At 41.6% G+C, this 20,034-nt stretch overlaps 2 protein-coding genes across 2 annotated transcripts; one reads left to right on the top strand and one right to left on the bottom strand.

The window, feature by feature from the left end:
• Positions 1-2,437: 2,437 nt before the first annotated feature.
• f8a (coagulation factor VIII associated) lies at positions 2,438-10,841 on the top strand. Its single transcript, XM_076288200.1, has 12 exons — positions 2,438-2,505; positions 2,972-3,018; positions 3,231-3,303; positions 3,926-4,085; positions 4,496-4,564; positions 4,953-5,073; positions 5,476-5,568; positions 8,283-8,347; positions 9,148-9,229; positions 9,404-9,450; positions 9,918-9,973; positions 10,320-10,841. The coding sequence occupies exons 1-12, from the start codon at positions 2,447-2,449 to the stop codon at positions 10,399-10,401; spliced, it is 954 nt and encodes a 317-aa protein (XP_076144315.1). The 5' UTR covers positions 2,438-2,446; the 3' UTR covers positions 10,402-10,841.
• A 3,760-nt stretch (positions 10,842-14,601) lies between these two features.
• On the bottom strand, positions 14,602-19,516 carry LOC143134794 (epithelial membrane protein 1). The gene is made up of 4 exons (XM_076295488.1): positions 19,439-19,516; positions 18,510-18,618; positions 17,308-17,448; positions 14,602-14,762 (listed from the first exon to the last, which is right to left on the bottom strand). The coding sequence occupies exons 1-4, from the start codon at positions 19,514-19,516 to the stop codon at positions 14,602-14,604; spliced, it is 489 nt and encodes a 162-aa protein (XP_076151603.1).
• Positions 19,517-20,034: the final 518 nt, after the last annotated feature.

Below are 20,034 nucleotides of genomic sequence, written 5' to 3'. Positions count from 1 at the left end.
AAACTAGAAAAGCATTTCCTGAAGGAAATACAGTGCATGAAAATGCAAAAAATATGATGTAAAATATCATACAGAGTAAAAACAAACTATATTGGTTGCTAGGTAGATGAGGTTTAATATAGTTGAAGTGACTGAACAGTTAAATAGGTGGATAGTTTATATGGTTAAATGATTTGCTTGGTAGATAAGGTTTAATATAGTTGGAATGATTGAACGGTTAAATAGGTGGATAATACTTAACTTAGTTAACTTAGCTAATGTTTTCATTTTTAGTAGTTATGCTAACTATCATGTTAGCAATGCTAACATGCTAACTATGTTAACCATGTTACTTAGCTAATCATTTTTACTTAACTTAGTTAACTTACTTAACTTAGCTAATCATTTTTAATAGTTTTGCTAAAAATGCTAATTAACATGCTAACGTGTTAGCATGCTAACTATGGTAACCATGTGACTTAGCTAACTTAGCTAATCATTTTTAGCAGTTTTCCTAAAAATGCTAACTAGCATGCTAACATGTTAGCATGCTAACTATGCTAACCATGTGACTTAGCTAACTTAGCTAATCATTTTTAGTAGTTTTGCTAAAAATGTTAATTAGCATGCTAACTAGCATGCTAACATGCTAGCATGCTAACTATGCTAACCATGTGACTTAGCTAACTTAGCTAATCATTTTTAGCAGTTTTGCTAAAAATGCTAACTAGCATGTTAACATGCTAGCATGCTAACTATGCTAACCAAGTTACTTAGCTAACTTAGCTAACTAGCTACAGTGGGTAGGAGTCATAGTTGATGACAAGTAACAGTTACAATGGCTGAACAGTTAAAAAGTTCAGTAGTTTAAAGGGTTAAATCGTTTAACAGTGAAATATTGTAGTGAGGACTTTTATTTTGAAACAGTTTTTGGCAGAGGAAGCAGTTGAACAGGATGTGTAGTCTTAATAGGGCCAGTTTGTATGCTTAAAGCCTGAGACTGGCAGTTGATGCTGGTGGCCTGGCCACCTGGCCTAGGATTCTAATTGCTTAACGGCAGTCTTAATAGAGCCATATTTATTGTATGCTTAAAGCCTCAGACAGAGTATATAGTTTAAAAGTTAAATGTAGATAGTGTAATGGATGTTGATAGACAGAAAGTTGAATGGATGTTGATAGGCAGATTGTTTAATGGATGTTGATGAATAGTTTAATGGGTGGATGAGTGAATGGTTTGAAGAGGATGAATGGATAGAAAGTTGGATGAAATGTGTCTTATATCCTTGTAGAATGGAGAGACAGAGAGAGTTGGTCTAGTTCAGTAGAAAGCAGTTGATACAGGTGCAATCAGTTGAACTGATTCTTTGATGGGGCCTAGATGAGCAGCTGGAAGATGATACCAGGTGCAAATCAAGTTAATTAGTCCATTGTGATGTCATCAGCCCATTTTAAGTCTATGGGGAAATTTTGAGTAGTTTTTAATTAATAGTTTAAAAAGTATAAAAGTTACAAAGATGAAAAATACAAAGCCCACATGTCATAAGTAAGACCTACGCAACGCAGTTTGAATGAAGTTTCTACGTTAAACGGTTGAAGCTGCATTAACTGCGTTAGAAGAAGAAGAATAAGAAGAAGAAGAAGAAGAAGAAGCCTAGGAAGAACAGTAGAGTGCATTTTCATGCACTCTAATTAAAAGACAAAATCTTATTAGGTTATAGGTCCAAATCTATGACTCTAAGCCTTAGTTAAAAAAAAACCTTCAGGTGTACAGTAAGTAACAAGTCAAAGAACCACATGTGTAATATAGAGCTTAACAAAGATACTCTAGTTTGTAATTTATTTTAAAGTATACATTTTGAAGACAAATGGAGTCATACCACAGGTCCAGGGATGGATTACTGAATGGGCCTACCTACAGGGCCCAAGAGCTCAGGGGGCCCTGCCCAAGCCTCTGTGTGAAGTAAAAAAATCTTCTATGGGAGAATGCCTCAGGACCCCTCTATCTGGAGGAGAGGTGGGGGGGGGGGGGGGGGGGGGGGGGGGCATCTCTGCCCAGGGGTTCATAATCCATCCATGCCATGCTATGTCCGTCAAATGTTTGGAATACCCTAATTGACTGACTTAACTAACGACTTGTTTGTGATTTTTAATAATATTTTTTGCATGGTAGGAAATGTATTGAAATTCTGTTTGGGGGTCCCTCAGACCCCACCACAGATTTGGTCCCCCCCAATTTTGACATCATGACAATGGCCTTGCCACACCCCTGGGAGCATTGTTTAAAAAATAAACCGAATACTGAATTAAACTTTGCGCGGGTGGAAAACGAGTTTTACGCCATGCGCCAGTATGCAAAATACAGCCCTACATCAGTTTCCTAGGCCTAGAGTACAAAGAAAGAGACTATCCAATAGAATGGCGAGGTTTATATGACATATCAGCACGTGATTTTCTGTTGTCATTAATCATGGCAGCCGAAGGAGACTTCCTGACGCGCTATCGAGCAGTGTCAAATAAACTGAAAAAGTAAGCCATTTTCTTCCTTCCGAGTAACAGTTAACGCTTGTTTTCGTTAAACCTGAGTTAAAATTCTATACATATGTGCTTCACCCTAAACACATTGTAGAATAACTAGTTCGTTGGTTAGGCTAGTTGGATAGCTAACCTAAAGCAACATTAGCACCTAACGTTAGCAACAATATAACGTATTGCTTGATATATCTATAGATACAGCATGCTTGAATATTTTTATCAACAAGTATTCTGCAAAAGCTTTTATGTTGCCATTAAAAGTCGTTGTATTCACTGACGCTAACCGGCTATCATGCAGCGGTTGTGTTTGTTTTGAACCTGTCATGCAATCTAGCCTAGCTAGCTAAGCTAGTTTTAATGAGAAGTTACGATAATGTATCATTACGTGTGCTTCAGCGCAACATTATGTATTTTGTCTTGGCCATTGAGTTACATTTAACCGTGTGGTCTTCCATTAAAGGCGATTCCTTCGGAAACCCAACGTAGCTGAAGCCAGCGAGCAATTCGGTAAGTGACATTTTCTAAAAAGACAAAGCGCATCTTTCACCATCTGCAGGTAGGATAACGTTATTCATAAACTTTATGGAAATGTTTCATCAACGCTCATATTCAGGATTTCTTACATTGCGCCTAACCTTACCATACTGTAGGTTTCTCCAAGTCTATCATTTTCAGAGATTAATAGGAGTTTGTCATTTCCACTTTGGTGTCGTTTGCAGGTCAGTTAGCCAAAGAGTTGAAACAACAGGACTGTCTTCAGTATGCAGCGTTCTGTAACTTGGCCATGGCTCGGTAAGTTAACCTTTGACCTCTTGAACTCTCTTTACACCTGACTGCAGCAACTGGGTACGCTCACACACTCTGCTATCCTGCTAATCGGATGCCTTTTATCGTCCATGGGTTCCAACTCTGGTCTTGGGAATTGCAGCCTTCTCGATGCTTTATAGCACAGAATGGGAGTATATGTGGATTTTTATCCCACATAGAAAGCATAAATGTTTTCCTGTGGATGTTGACGTTCGCACGGAAACCATTTTGCATGCATATTTCATGTCCCAGTCTATGCAATGCATGCTTATTATTTCCTATAAAATACACACAGACATGCAAATGAACATTCATGTATACATCCATGTATACAAGCTCACATACATGTCGCATGTATACATCTATACATGCACACACACTCACACTCTCTCTCTTTCTCACTCACTCACTCACTCATTCAAACAGACACAGACACACACTCACACACACACACTCACACACCAGGGGATCTTGCATGCGCATCCCTCTCTCTCTCTCTGTGCTGCTTGCGTATCCAATCACTGCCATTAACCGCAACTCCTGATTTCTGAAGACCCATACTTGCCAGAGGTGAGGTGCCTTGCATTCAACCACCGCCTTTGTGTAGGTGCGAGCAGACCCTGTTCAACGCCCCGGGAGAGGCCCTGGCGCTGACTGACGCCGCCCGCCTCTTCCTGCTCTCCGAGCGGGAGAACCGGGCACTCCAGGCCCCAGGCTTCGATGAGCACCTGCAGGCCGCACTCAACTGCTACAGCTTCGCCATCAAGGTAACAGCACAGGGTCCGTTCAACTGCACAGGGTCTGTTCAAATGCACACTGCACAGGGTCCGTTCAACTGCTACAGCTTTGCCATCAAGGTAACAGCACAGGGTCTGTTCTTTCAGGACGACCCTATTTAGGCAGGGATCACATTGACCAGCGGCAAGCGGCAGCTTTCCTATTGTTTGCTATGCTTTGGCAGCAGAAAAGTTCCAACTCCAACTTTTCCGCTGCCTCTTTTTCGTTATGTGTGATGCAAAAAAAAAGTCTTCACTCATATCAGGGACTGAAGAAATGTTTTTTGAATCTCAAAGAGATCTTGTGTCCAGAGGTGGTGGCTTGAGTTTTGCGACCTTGAAGGAGGGATTTTTTTTGGATGACATCTGACATGATTGCTCCTTTATCTCTTGTCTTGTAGGTGTACATTGAGATGAACCAGCCCGTGATGGCTGCTAGTTTGTGTCTGGAACTGGGTAATGCTCTCAAGGTAACGATTCAACTATTCACTTTGTCAAAATCTCTCCAGCATCTTGCTAGCGTTTGGTGTGATCAGTGCAAGTAAAGAGCAAGAGGCTTTTGTAAGGAGCTAGTAAAGGCGCTCAAAGCCCTTCAGTGATAGTTCCAACATTTCATATATAAATTGATTATAATACCCATTATAATATCTTTTTTTTTTTTTATGAATTCACTCCTCTGGTCATTGTCCACCATCCCAAAACGTATCCACTCTGCCATCCAACAACACACTTTGAAAATGTTCTGAAATCCATCCCCAACGTCTTTCGTTGCCTTACATCACTGTGCATCAACCCTACCATCAACACCCCAACCAACCCCACCACCCTTCCTCATCCTCTTCCTCTTCCTCTCCTCAGGAGATGAACCGGCCCGGTGAAGCCATCGTGCACTTCCAGCGGGCGTCGGAGCTGCAGACCCAGATGCCCATGGAGTCCCTGCTGTCCCAGTGGGAGATGGCCTCCTGCAAGATACTCACGCGTGAGTACAGTCCAGTCGCTTTATAATCCCAAAAAGGAAACTTTGTCTGGCAGTCAGGTACACAAAAGATGGAAAGACACAATAAACAGATACAGTACAAACAAATAAAATGAATAAATCAATACATTTATTCACTTGGACAGATGATAACCATTTAAATGTAGTAGGACCTATGAAAACAATGTAAAAATGTATATTTATGAGAACAGATTAACGATATGCACAAATGAAATACATTGATTCACCTGGACAGTTATCTTTCAAAGTCAGGGGAACATTAATATGACATGGTTCATCATCCTATTTTCAATCCTCTGGAGGCAGTTGTTCTAAAGTTATCTGATCAGATATTGGCTATTGGATGGATTAAATTCTAAAATTGTGTGTGATTGTGATTGACAGGTGATTATGACGGTGCGCTGGCCGTGCTGTCGGAGATGCAGCTCACGTGTCAGGAGAGAGGCCTGCTCCTGCCCGGCACCAACACCCCCGTCGGTATGGCTCAAATGCTCTCACCCATGACCACCCTAGCACCTGCCTTTGCAGTGGCTTCCACCAAAACTAACTACAAAGTGCCTGTTCGTCAATTTCCTGGTCCACAATGAGTGTGCTATTGGTGCTGTACAAATCAGCGAAATCAAATGAAGAATTCATGTAACACTTTGAATTGTCACAAACTGACTACCGTAAAACTCCAAATAATAGCCCGGGCTTTTATTTTCCCAAATCGCCAAACTGCACAGGCTAGTATTAGAGACAGGCGTCTATATGAGACAGGCCTTTAATTCCCTTTACACAAAACTTTCCCTCTGCAAAGATGGAAAATATTATCGAATTAATTATTTCATCTTATGTCTACCTATATGACTAGGCTATCTGATGACAATTACGGATCATCATTCATTTAGTGTTGAGATTTTGTTCATTGTGAGATACAGTAAGATCCAAATAGCGGGATAGCCAGAACAGATGAAACACGTTTTAATTAAACGTAATCTACAAAGAGATCGTATCACACTGAAAGCTCATATTTTGTAACTAGCAAATAGCCTATATCGGTCCTTTGGCAAATACAGTTGCATTATCAGCCCTGACCAAAACTGTTCAGGAATTATTTATGCAAAAGTGGAACGTGCTTAATGTTTCATTCTCCCTCCTTTTCGGCACCAATGAAACAGCATGAGAGAGCATGAACCATATTGTTTCTCTAGTTTTGTATTTGCCAAATTTGACAACAGTCTACATTCAAATCATAGCCTACTTCCAGGCTCGCAGGAACATATTTTCGACCAGGGGTGCTGAATAACAAAATAATCATGGATGTCCGACGATTTCTTCCCCAGCATATGATTCGAATTTAGACAGCTAAATACGCCATTTCACCGCCGTGTATGAGTAGGTCTAAGAGTGAGAAGTTTTATAATGCCCTGGGCAGCCACATTCCACTGCAACTATGCGCAGCACTTGCCACTCCGACTCATCAATAAAAACTGCGCGCACACAGCAGTCCAATAGAAGCGCACTTGACTTTACATCATTAACCTATTCAGTAGGTTATATAGCCAGAGAATGTCCGTAGACGGGCTCTGATATAGCCTAGTCTAAGGTAAATTCCTTTTCTGACTTCTTTCTCTTTATCGCCATGGCATTTAGAATAAAGAATAACGTTCGCGAACCGTTCTGGTTTTGTTGCCAGCATAAAAACAAGCTTACCATCGGCCTATCCGCAAATTTTAAACACAAGGGATGAATTGAACGATGACGAAGTCGGACATATAGGCATAGTTCATATTGGAAAAAAAGTTATACAATTTGGAACTCTAGCTTTTCCCCACCGCAGTCTTTTAATGCCATCTAATCATAACGTGCGCAGTCTGCGCCATACTTACGCCCAAATCACACCCAAGATTCGCAACGAGATGAGCAGCAACTTCATGCAACATTCTAAAACCTTGCAACTGTGACCAGACATGTGAATGCTTTGCGACGGCTTGTAACGACGTGCAACATCTAATTCGCACTGCTGTAACCTCCTTTCTGTAACGGTTTCGTGTCATTGCGAATCTTTAAACAGACGATCTGACGGGAAGAATTTTTAGAAGATTAAATACAACCCGAAACTAAAAAACAGACCAGGCCTCTACTGGAGACCGGCCTTTAACCCAAACCTGTCGCCACGCCAGGCGTTTAAAAGAGACAGGCGTCTCTTAGGGACTCGGCGATTATTTGAAGTTTTACGGTAACTTTGTTAGTCATGTCTCTGAACGGCCCCTCCAGATCTATGAGTGAGCTGGCCTATGTTGTCCTCAGTGCTACATACATATCTCAGCATTTAGGACCTGTCTACCAGTGACCTTGACCAGAACCATTTCAACTGTTGTACAGTACATCAGTGGTCTCTTGTGAACACAAGTCTACCGGTAGTTCCTATTAGTGACTGGGATCGTTGCTGTTGGCTATTATATGTTTTATTTGTAGGCAGTGGTAGTGCAGTGGCTTAGGAGCTAGCCAACTTATCTTAGCTGGGCTAACATGCAAGAGTTGTGGGTTGAATTGAGCAAGGCACTCAAGCACTTAACCCCACGTTGCTCTGGGGACAAAGGCCCTGTAATATAACTGACATTATGTAAGTCTCTTTGGATAAAAGCGTCTGCTAAATTAATATACGTGTACATTTGCCGGCTTGCTCTTGTTCTTGTTCAGCTGCAGACATACTGCTATCTGCTGTGGCGATATGTTGTAGTCACTGTCTAGTCGCTAACACTAACTCTAGATGACGTGCTGACATCTGCGGTGTTGAAAGTGGATGTGTAGTTGAGATTCCCATCTTGTCGTTTGCGGTAGTGTTGCTCACTGCCACACAGGCAGCAGAGTCATGGTGACCACGTTTCTGTGGAAGGCTGCACACGCACCCTCATTTTGACACACTTCCTTTGATACATAGAAATTTACATGTTACACACTTGGGAGAACTTCTCTTAATCCTACAAAAAGACTTCACAAAAATAGTGTGAATATGTCTTCAGACACCCCTTTGACTCAAATGAATAACTATTTGTTTTTGAGTATTAACGATGATTTAATTTGGATAGAAGTTAGTCAGAAGATAGTTGGATTAATGAGGTCAACAGTTTTTGAGTATGTTAATGTTTTGATCATGTTCTGTGTGTGTGTGTGTGTGTGTGTGTGTGTGTGTGTGTGTGTTCCAGGGGCGTTCATGGACCTGATGGCCAAGTGTGAGATCTCCAGGGTGCTCCTGCTCATGTTGCTAGAGGTGGATCTCACTCACCATGAACAAAACAAACAAACTAAACAAAATAAACATCAAGGTCCTTTCTCACAATATATAGTGTTACAAGAACAGAAATTATGATGATTTTAAGAAGATCTTAAAATAATACCTTCAAACTCATTTTGATGCTTAACTGACTTAAAATTCGGAGAATGGAGTCTTTGACATTGCTGATGCGTGCCCAAAACAGCAGGTATTTTACTCTGTAGTACTGTTGGCGCGGATAGGAGTATGGCCCTTTCGTCAGTTTTAGATTAATTTGGTTCCCCTTTAGCGCTGAATGGGTACCTAGTACGTCGGAAAGTATAATTGCTATTGCATACAGCAATTTCCTGTGTATAAACCGCTGGACTTCATTTCAAATAAAACAAAACAAAACCATGTATTAACCTCACCTGTGTATTAAGTGCAGTGCCCAATAGCCCAGTGAATCAGAATAAGATCGTTCTTTAATCAGAAAGAATGAAGAAAATAAATGTATTCCCATGTATAGCCCCATGTATTAATCTCATAGCTGAAGACATTTTGCAAAATCAATGTACCGTATTTTCCGGACTATAAGTCACACTTTTTTTCATAGTTGGCTGGTCCTGCGACTCAGGTGCAACATATATATATATATATGTTTTTTTCCCTCTTCATGACACATTTTTTGACTGGTGCGACTTATAGTCCGGAAAATACGGTATAAACCTCGGTCAGTGGTCAGGAAATTACAGCACTGTCACTGTCCATCATAAAGAAGTAATACTTATCTCTGTTGTCTGATTGGTTGTCCTCAGCCCCCGCCTCAGAAGCTGCTTCCTGAGCATGCCCAGACGCTGGAGAGGTACGCCTGGGAGTCCTTTGACTCGCACAGTCAAGGTGAGCGCACACACACACACGCGCACACACAGACACACACACACCTCTCTCTCCCCCACTCTCTTCCTGTCAGTCTCTCAACTGTTCTATCGAAATAAAGGCAAAAAAAACCCCAATCAACCATCATTAACTAATCATCATTAATCATCAACTTGGTCTGTCTTTCTCCTCTAGTGACCTTCCTTCCAGAAAATATTTTCCTGCTCCTCCAGTCTGTTGTGGTAAGTGCCCAAGTTAATGTCCTCATGCCCTGGACATGTAAATGGAAGTATAGGGATGTAAAGGGCATATTTGTTTATCCAAAGTGCAAAGTCCAGTGAACCACATTACAAGGTCAAGACAAGAAGTTTGAATTCCATTTAGATGTTCTGAATTCCATTTGGATGTTCTGAAGTCTTTTTTTGTAGGATGTCCGACCATTAAGCCATTGCTCTCTAACCAAATAAAGTACCAAGAAAGGTTGTGCCACTTAATTCAGCCTCATCTGTAGGTTGCTTTAGAGCAGAACAAATGTACATTTAAGGTTCCTCCAAAATGAATAAATGGACATTGTAAAGTTAAAAGCCTGTGCCAATTGAATAAATGTAGTAATAAAAGCATTTGCAAATGAAATGTAAATGTGCAAGGCTTTTTCCAAATTAACAAATGTAGGATTTACTAATTGTGTGTGTGTGTGTGTGTGTTTAAGATGGCCTGTCAAGAGAAAGACACAGAGTCCCTGAAGTCTCTGCAGACAGAGCTGTGGTACGTCTCATGTTATTCATATTCATATTATTTATTTATTTTTGTCCACTGGAGTCGTAATTTGCTCCAGTGACATCAGTACGTCTAGTTTAGTTCTCATCATTACCTGTGATTTTATTTTCATTTATTTTGTTTGGGGGTGCGGGGGTGGCCACTGAGCCACTCCTCCCCAATCTCTGCTTGTCTTCTATTTCTTCCTCAAATTTGAACCATTCCTTTATTATGTTTTGTCTGGTTATTTCTCATCTTCTACATCTCTCCTTTGTTGTGTCTGGTCTCCTCTCTGTCTCTATCTTATGTGAATATTCTTTTATTTTTCTAAATGTTTCACTTGCTCACTTCACAGGCCTCTTTTCTCAGCCGAGGAGAATCACCTTCTCCATTTGGTGGTGCAGGAGAGAATCACCCCCTCTGGCCAGGGCGTTTAGTTTAACCCATCCCACAACCCCACCCCCAGAATCATGGTCAAAGGAACATTCCAGCCTCTCTGCCTGGTGCAGATAGAACACTTTTTTTTTAGTTTTTGTTTCTACAATGTCAGTTTACTAAAATCACTAAGTTTGATTCGGAATGTGACCTCCTTACATGTCTTGGTTAAAGCTGAGGTGCGTCATCTGTGGTCCAATCATGAGTTTTGCACAAGATGGCCGCCCCCACCCTCCCCCGGTCGAGGCTGTCTGCTTGTAGCGGAGCGCCTCCATCTGGCGAGCGCCTGCACTGCGCTCAGTAACGTCTTGTTTTGCTCAGCCTGCTGTAACTGAGCTGTGAAGCTATGGAGATTATATATATTTATTCAAGGTTTTATGTCTGAAGGATATGCTTATATAAATGTAAGGTGTAAATAAACAAACAAACAAACAAAAACACACTACTGCAAAGTCTGGTGTCATTCCTTGGTTTATTGATGCGAGTCTGGTTTCCATGATGAGTACACACATGATGTGTGACAGAGGTAATGAGAATAAATTTCACTGAATATACCGTAACAGACCGTACCACCAGTCCCCAACTGTAGGACGGAAACTCAGTAGAGTAAATAGCACATACATCCCTTAACTGCAGGTGGTGAATCTAGATTTGTGCTACCCACAATGTGGTTTTGCGGGAAAAAAAACCCTCCTTGTCCAAGAGGTTTTTCTTTATACACAACCTTCATCAGTGTGTGTCAGGAGTCGGGTGGGTTTTGATAACCTGATAGTAACCAAAAAGTTTAAATCCCAGCACTGGCTAACGCTTATGCTAAACTAGCGAACTGGAGATGGGCAAACTCTTCTGGTACATCTACTCTATTTAACTTGGCACTTAGCAGGAAAACTCAAAAGCCAACTATAGTATCCTTCCATTAGACAAAGCCACCCGTCTAATAGCACAACTTCCACTAAAAGCATCACTTTTGATTTGTAACCTTTCAGAACAGCAAGACCTTCCCGTCGTGATTTCCACTAAAGTGTTTCAAATCACTTCGGAGATACTCACGCAGACACCATCCTGATGATGCCCTAAACCGGTCTGCTTATGCACCAGCAGTGGTACAATGGATACATAAAAAAAGAGTAACAAAAGTTTTAAAACAAAAAAAAAACATTTATCATATAAAATAGCAAAATGAAGATAATCAACAGTGACTAGATGAATGATTCTGGTCCTCATAACACTGGTCTACCCCAGCAGCTATACTGCACTAGTGAATGTGAACGTGAACACACACACACACACACACAGTTAACTTGAATTGGACAAGTCGACTTTACCTGAACAAAGCTCTCAGCATGTACAGAACAAGGGTCAGCTTGAAAATTTACAGAATGACAAAGTTTGAGCATATATATCTCTCTGTCTTTATACATTACTCTGTCTTTATATACCATACTTACATAGAACTATACATATTTCTTCTTTTGTTTACATCGCCTCAGCTTGTTTCCTCTCTCTACCTCACAGTGCCAATGCTATTTCCTCCAAGCCTCTCATGGCTGTGCAGAAACACACTAACATCTAGTACTAGTGCCCAAAAGTGCTAACCTGACTCCGCTTAGCTCCGCCTAGCTCCACTCACATCCATCTGGGACCTCTTCCGTTGAGAGTGATTTCTGCACCAGATTTTATGGTAGAGCCAATCAGGACGCAGGGCGGGAGTTTTATAGATGTGACATAGGGCTGTATTTTCGGTCACCAGCGCATGGCGTAAAGTTCGTTATTCACCGGCGCGAAGTTGAATTCGTTATTTTGCACCTTTATTTTTTAAGCATTGCGCCCAGGGGTGTGGCAATTAACAACCTAGGGAGGGACCTGGCGCATTGTCTAAAAATCGCTATCATACACCACCTAAACCTGGTCAGAAGTCAATGGAGAGTTGTTCATATGCTATTTTAAGAGCGCATGTCAACAGTCATATTGGCAGGTGCACGCACCATCCTTCTATCATTCATGAACGCACACCAGCGCACGTCCATGCAAAGCATTACAAATTGCACGATTACAATGGTAAACATAATTAGAATAAAGATATTACGAAATACTGTACATCTCATGATGAGTAGTTATTCACCATCATTTGCAAATTGGTAATGACGGTTAAAAGTGATTAGGGGAGAGGCGAGAGACAATGGAGCACAGCTGAAGACGCACTGTCACGATATAAGCAACTCCTCTGCAGGATAAATGTTGTTTTATTCAGTCATTTGAGCAACATTAGGGTAAGTGTTGCTTTTTCCAGCCTATGTTTTCTATGGTAACCCATTGTCAGTCAATAGTGAAAGTAACTGCATATAACTGTCTTGTCGTTGACTGACTCCTTGGTGAAGTTAGTTTCACTTTGCCAATGAGTTCAAATAATAGACGAGTGCAAATGCGTGAAGGCTATGCTAGGTTTTAGTAAAGCATGGTTTAAGAATGACTATTCCATACGGTCTCGCAAGCAGCCTCCTTCAAATGCGCCGTTGAATGCCAAAATACCGATGCATTTATTTGACATATCGCGCGTTGCGCCGTTAAAGGGAATGACAGATGTCATTCTCATTGGTTTAAAATGATGTTACGCCCCAAACACACCCATATGACTGATTAAAAGACCTAGGAACACCTTGTTACGCCATGCGCTCCACTTTTGAGAACGAAACCCCTCCCAATGTGAACTGGACATCCTACTAAATTTGAATAGACTTTTGACGAGTGACGATGCACTTTAGAATGTCATGATAGGGCCCATAGCGTAGAAGCGACTGTGAGACTGTTATCAGCGTCACGGGTTGGCTTCGATGTGAGTGGTTGAAGTAGCCCGGCAATAGATGACGGACAAGTGGCTTATCCAATCATATGCAAGCATTTTTTGATTAGGCCCAGCCTTCTGAAGCAACACTTCAATGGATTGATCCCAGATGGATGAGTGGAGCTAGGCGGAACGAAATTCATCTGGCGAGAGTCAGGTTACAAAAGTGCCCCATTGCCAACAACACTAATTGAAATCAGTACTGTATGCTCTCAACCGAGGTGTGAAAGTTCAGGTTCAGAAAAGATCAAATAAAAAAAAAAAGGTCCTGTCAGATTTTGGGCCCTTACGAGTCAATTGTTTATGTACATTCCCATCCAAATAGTGCAGGCAGGCAGGCGCAAAGTAACTGCTGGATTTTTTTTTTTTTTTACTGTGCTCAATAATGCTAATAAATCCAACTGGTGCAAAGTTTGAGTTGGCAGATCTAGCCTCACACACATGGTAAAGTCTCCGTAACCTGTAACTAAGACCAACCCCTTAATAATGTCAGTATGTTTGGGGGGGGGGGGGGGCAAGAAAACAAAGAACATAGTGTTCAAGAACAAGAAGAGCAAATTTGAGACATTTGAGCTACAAGACAGCACATCTGAGGTGGTGCATCTGGAGAGCTGACATAGAGAGAGAGAGAGAGAGAGAGAGAAGGAGGGAGATGGAAAGAGTGGAGGGAGATATACTGATGGAAACCCCAGCTGTTCGATCATCTAAGCAGGACAGAGAAGGTGAGAGTCCGTACAGACTCCCACATTATTTTGGCTCAGCAGGGGAAGTCCAGACGGACAGTGCGGATAGATAGATAGATAGATAGATAGAAAGATAGATAGATAGAAAGATAGATAGATAGACAGATAGATAGAAAGATAGATAGAAAGATAGATAGATAGAAAGATAGATAGATAGACAGATAGATAGAAAGATAGATAGATAGATAGACAGATGGATAGATAGAAAGATAGATAGATAGACAGATAGATAGACAGATAGATAGATAGATAGATAGATAGATACTAAAGCAAACGTCTGTTATCCGCACTGTGCATTCTGGAACATATCCCCACAAGTGTACTTTTGGCCTTGAGAGCCTGACTGAGAAGCACTGCCAAGGTGTCCCAGCACCCCACCCCTCCTTCCTCCATTACCCAGAAGGCAGCTGACGCTGGAACACTCATGATTTGGCCTGACCCGGATCTGGCATCGATTTGGCCCAGATGTGGTGTGGATGTTGTTCTACACTGATGTTCCAGATCTGATCCTGCTGCTCTGTGCCAGTGTCAGCTGCCTCTGGATGACTGTTTGTGTGTGTGTGTGTGTGTGTGTGTGTCTGTGTGTGCGTGTGTGTGTGTGTTTGTGTTTCTTCTTCCTACTCGATGTTCTTCCTCACTACGATGTACAGTGCGCCGGTGAGCAGAGCGAGTAGCCAGGCCAGCCAGGCCAGGACGTACGAGTAGCCATACCAGCCGTCCTTCTCCCCCTGGTGGAAGTGGTCCGTGTACACCGACAGGCACACCATCAGACAGAAACCTGACCAATGGGAGAGAGGGGGAGGGATAAGCGTTATTTATTTATTTTTTATAAAGGTCTATTCTACTATTCTACATAGTGTCCTCAGGTCTTAAAGGTGCTCTAAGCGATGCTGGGTAACGTCACTTCTGTTGACTTTCAAACAAAACAGAGAGCTAGCTCGCTACTTCCTCCCCCTCCCCCTCCCCTTCCGTGCTGCTCCCGTGCAATTGAAACTCTCCTAAACGTGCATCTCGTCTGTGATTTGCTGGAACAGTTTGTTATGTTTTTATGGGCTAGGTTTGCCCAGCTTGTTGCTGTTTTTGGAGCCTGGGCTGTCCACAGAGATCAAATTTTTTTACAGTGTATTCAGGACACACACAGCTAGCGGATGGTTAGGTGATGTTTGCAGTAAGTGACAAAATGTTTTAGCCTAAAAACGTGTGGCATCGCTTTAGAGCACCTTTAATAAAGCATCTGTGTCACACTTTGGTCGAAATACCAAAAGGATGAAGCACCACAACACCTTTTTTCTTACCCTGTCTGAAGAGCCATGCTCAGAGTGGCCCCGTTTGTGTGCCTGTCCTGTACAAACACGAGCATCTTGCAAATGGCTTTTCATTTGCATTATTCTAACTCTAACAGTCATTGCCTTGTAGCCCTTTTCTCTTTTTTCTTTTTTGCCTTAGGACATTTCTTTGTTTATTGCGCTTACAAACTTTATTGTGAAGCACTTTGGTGCGGCTCAGCCGTCTGTAAATGTGCTATAAAAATAAAAATTGACTTCACTTGACTTTGCTCCGACAAGTTGCCAACTAACTAGACCCGAACTTGCAGGAAAAAAAGCAAACTTCCCCAGTCATGAGCGGAGACTTGGTCCAGATAGGTAAAATTGAAGTGGTCATATTCAACAAGCTAGCAGACTTGACGCCACTTTAACCAGCTAATCTGAATGTCTTGCAGAATCACATTTAGGGGCAGCCGTGGCCTACTGGATAGCGCTTCGGACTTGTAACTGGAGGGTTGTCGGTTCGAACCCCGACCAGTAGGCACGGCTGAAGTGCCCTTGAGCAAGGCACCTAACCCCTCACCCCCTCACTGTTGTTGCAGGCAGCTCATTGCGCCGGGATAAGTGTGTGCTTCACCTCACTGTGTGTGCTGAGTGTGTTTCACTAATTCACGGATTGGGATAAATGCAAATTCCAAATTTCCCTCACGGGATCAAAAGAGTATATATACTTACTTACTTATACTTATGTTTTCAGACCTAAGCAGCCAAAAACAAACAACTAACTTGTGCTCTTTTGATGTTTCTGCTCAATTACACTACAAAAAGAACTAGCACTAAAAAAGCACTAAAACTAGCACTGAAAAAAGAGATATTTTCATAATAGGTCCCATTTAAGTCTCTTTTGTATTGTACATTTCATTAGAGGGAGAGAAAGAGATACTTACTTTATTTTTCGCTAAATATTTCATATCAGTCATAGCGTAACTTGAATTTTGTAACTCTCTATTAAAAATGCTAAAATTATTTATCATAATGCTGTAATTAGTTATAGACCCTTTCAAGAGAGTTCCATTATCAGCATCATAGTTGGCCCCACAAGACTTCCGTTTTAACATTCCATATGTTATCTTACAGTTTTTCTCAGTCGATTTGGTGCTTTTCTCAGATCAGAATTAAAATTCTCATAACTATTAGTTCAACCTCCACAACATTTAGTCATTTGTGCACATCATAGTAGCAATTTCTCCTTCCTCTGAACAAATTGCAAATGCTTTTGGACATGTATCAGTTGCTTTCATACAATTCTCTGCTGTTTTTTAACATTATCATTTGCTTATGTCATGTCAGTCAAAATGAACTATACTTATGGATACTGAATAGTCGTTCCCAATAAAACGAATAGTCTTCATTTCATTGCTTGAGTCATTACATACAAAATTGGTGAACTAGTTATCAAATTCTGTCACAATGCTGTAGAATTGCAAAGAGCATACAGTAAAAATTTACGTATTCAGTGTCTTGTACTCACTTACTCCCCTAACTACAGCAATGTGTAACTTTACTGTAGTTTTCAAATGGCTGTACATGTACTGTATAGTGCTGTCTTGAGCATGTTCAGGTAGTGTCACCGAGTTCTGACCTTTTTTTTGCATTGGAAAACACTGAGAGAACTGTCATTATGAAAACATGACAAAGCCATTTGACTATCTTGTTCATAAACGATGGTGTCAAGACTTCTCATTTTGATGACACTGACAGTTTCATTGACATGAATACCTGCTTTTGAGGAATGGACTATCCATTTTGAGCAAGTGACGTGCTTTTGCAGGTCATCCACTAGGTTTTGCAGTTTGCAGTAATTGTTTTGAGAAATGCACTAACTGCTGTGCAAATGTTAATAGTGATGTGAGAATAGCACCAAAGCGACTGAGAAAAACTGTAATGCAGAGGAAGTAGATTGGGGCCCAAATAGAACGTTCAAGCATTGTTTTTGTTTTTATTGTTGAAAGGGTCCATACTGTATCCACTCTGAGAGCCCCTGGTGTGCAAACTTACAGGCGAAGAGCTGAAGCACCCCTGTGAGTGTGAACCTCTCGCCTTTGCCCAGCATGAAGATCTGGTAGATGAAGGCAAACAGGGAGAAGACCAAGAACATGCAGGCCAGCACTGCGAATGCCTGGACCGCACCCAGGTAGTCTAGGAAACCACACACAAGAGGGAAGAACAGAGCTATCACAGTCTGTGGTGGGACACAAAGGACGACATTGATATTGTCTTGCAGAAGGACACAAGGAGAACAAAAAGAAAACGAAACACAGTCCATAGACATAGTCAATGGGAGGACATAAGAAGAAAGGCAATGGCCAATAAGTGATGAGGTACAATGTTATGTTGTTTTAAAGGTACACTATGCAGGTTTAGGTATTTTTGGCGACTGTAGAGGTCCCTCTAGAGTCGTGATGTATTTATATTTTACTCTGCTGCGTTAAATAGCAAACTTTGTGACTTATTCCCCTGTACACAATGAAAATGCTTTTGTTGTGGAGGTGAAGGATTAACAACAGGCAAAAAGTATCTCCAAAGAGCTATACCTACTGACAAGGTAATGTTTCACGATTCTTGCGAGATTTGGCAGGCTAGCGGCGGCCCCTTCCTGCTTGGCTATCAGGATGATTCGCTCGACTAAGTATAAGTATATATACTCTTTTGATCCTGTGAGGGAAATTTGGTCTCTGCATTTATCCCAATCCGTGAATTAGTGAAACACACACAGCACACAGTGTACACACAGTGAGGTGAAGCACACACTAATCCCGGCGCAGTGAGCTGCCTGCATCAACAGCGGCGCTCGGGGAGCAGTGAGGGGTTAGGTGCCTTGCTCAAGGGCACTTCAGCTGTGCCTACTGGTCGGGGTTCAAACCGGCAACCCTCCGGTTACAGGTCCGAAGTGCTAACCAGTAGGCCACGTCTGCCTAAGAGTTTGTTTACCATCGTAATGACTTTGAAGCTGTTATTTTAAGGTAAATTTGTTTGCATAGTGTACCTTTAAGTAAACAGATAAAATAGGATTAAATTGCGTGACAGAAATCCCTGTATTTTACAAAAGAGGATTAAAAAAGAGATAACAGAGGCTTCAGGCCAACCTCACAAACAAACAAACAAAAAAAACTCATCCGCTGCACCTTATTTCTGCTACACCTGCAACGTGATTCAAGAACACACAAGACGTGCTCTGTGCTCTCCGAGACGTTTCTCACCTCTCCGGTAGGAGCTGGGCAGGTCTGTGTAGACCCACACCTCATCATTGTGCTCCATCACCCAGCGCCCCCATATGTCCGTGTACAGGCTGTCCGTGAACCACCATGCCTGCAAATCACAACATACGACGTCACAAAGACAACACTAAACACTGTCGTACAAAACAGTACAGTTATGTTGCTGTGGAATTATGTTGTTATATTCTGTTATTCCAAACTGCGTAATCTGACGTATCTGCTCTACTGCTGCCTCATTTCAATACATAGCATCACAATACAATATAGCACAATGCATCACAATACAATACATAGCAATACAATACAACAAAATGCATCACAATACTACACATAAACTTCTTTCTTGTGCATTTGTTTAATATAAGTTATCGCCTATTGTGCATAATATAAGTTATCGCCTATTCTTGCCATATTCTTATGTGTGGTCTGTGAGAGCTGTCTCCAGTTCAGTGACTGATTTGAGATTATCTTTTTTTTGAGGTTCTGATTTGGTCATCCAGTGTTTCCCATACATTGACTTATTTGTGGCGGCCCACCACAATATCAACATTGACCACCACACAATGATTTTCCAGGTTGTACTAAATTGTGCTTAAAATCTGGTTAGCATCATAACCACGCTGTGCTAATTTGTTGCATTCAAGTTAATTGCAAACCAACCTCCACAAATGGAATTCAATTCTCTGGGAAACACTGGGTCATCATTCCAAATTGTGCAACTGCACTGCCGGTGTAGAAGACTGAACAGATGAGTAAATGAATGGTTAGGTCCGTGAGGTGGTGTTAGAGTCGATAACTTATGTCTTGCTTGGGGGCCCATTTCTCGCTGTACAATTCAAACGAATCAGAACAAGCCCACAGGGGGAAATTGAGATGTCATCTCTCTGCAGTCTTCACAGATATACACTCACATCGTCAATGACGGCGATGAAGAGGAACACAATTGCGGTGACGTGGAGGAGGCATATTCCAGCAAGGGCCTTTAACATACTCACTGCAAGAGAGAGAGAGAGAGAGAGAGAGAGAGAGAGAGAGGAGAGAGGGGGGAGGCAGAGAGGGACAGAGGGGGAGTTGGAGAAATCGCTTAATATTGCACAGGACATGTGATATACTGTTTTTCACATGCAGACTGATGAGGAGCCAATATGGAGGACCTTAAATCTTCAGTTGCCCGTAGTCATTATTTATTTAGAATGGGTGGCAGAGAAAAATAACGTGATGGTTTCTTCCACAGTGAAGCATTGAGATGGACATTTCTCCTCATTTTAACAGCAACGAGAAAACGAACAGAACTTCACGGTGAAGTTGTATTATTTAGATCTCATGTTGTTTATTGACATTGACATGGCAGCAGTAGAAGACTATATTTATGGATCACACAGTAATTTTCAACGAAGCACTGCTATCGTGTAGGCTAGCCTATAATGTTCCATTTTTAGTTTTGATGTACACAATAAACGATCTGCAGTCCCTGCGGCATATAAGGCTACCTGTTCATTAGGCTATA

Source organism: Alosa pseudoharengus, unplaced genomic scaffold (assembly GCF_046254945.1).
Source record: "Alosa pseudoharengus isolate Yale_2024_CS ecotype anadromous, Long Island Sound unplaced genomic scaffold, YU_APseudo_1.1 YU_APseudo_1.1_scf_1, whole genome shotgun sequence".
Classification (NCBI taxonomy): domain Eukaryota; kingdom Metazoa; phylum Chordata; class Actinopteri; order Clupeiformes; family Clupeidae; genus Alosa; species Alosa pseudoharengus.
The sequence above is the reverse complement of the archived record's forward strand: the minus strand, read 5'-3'. Positions and strand labels throughout refer to the sequence as shown.

Excerpts from the sequence above, each read along its gene's own strand:
- LOC143134794 (XM_076295488.1), bottom strand. The coding sequence starts at position 19,516 with ATGTTAAAGGCCCTTGCTGGAATATGCCTCCTCCACGTCACCGCAATT. Across the intron at positions 18,619-19,438 it reads TCATCGCCGTCATTGACGAT|GCATGGTGGTTCACGGACAG; the intron begins GTGAGTGTATAT and ends TGTGATTTGCAG. Across the intron at positions 14,763-17,307 it reads GGTGCTTCAGCTCTTCGCCT|GTTTCTGTCTGATGGTGTGC; the intron begins GTAAGTTTGCAC and ends CCCATTGGTCAG.
- f8a (XM_076288200.1), top strand. The coding sequence starts at position 2,447 with ATGGCAGCCGAAGGAGACTTCCTGACGCGCTATCGAGCAGTGTCAAAT. Across the intron at positions 4,086-4,495 it reads GCTACAGCTTCGCCATCAAG|GTGTACATTGAGATGAACCA; the intron begins GTAACAGCACAG and ends CTTGTCTTGTAG. Across the intron at positions 8,348-9,147 it reads TCCTGCTCATGTTGCTAGAG|CCCCCGCCTCAGAAGCTGCT; the intron begins GTGGATCTCACT and ends GGTTGTCCTCAG.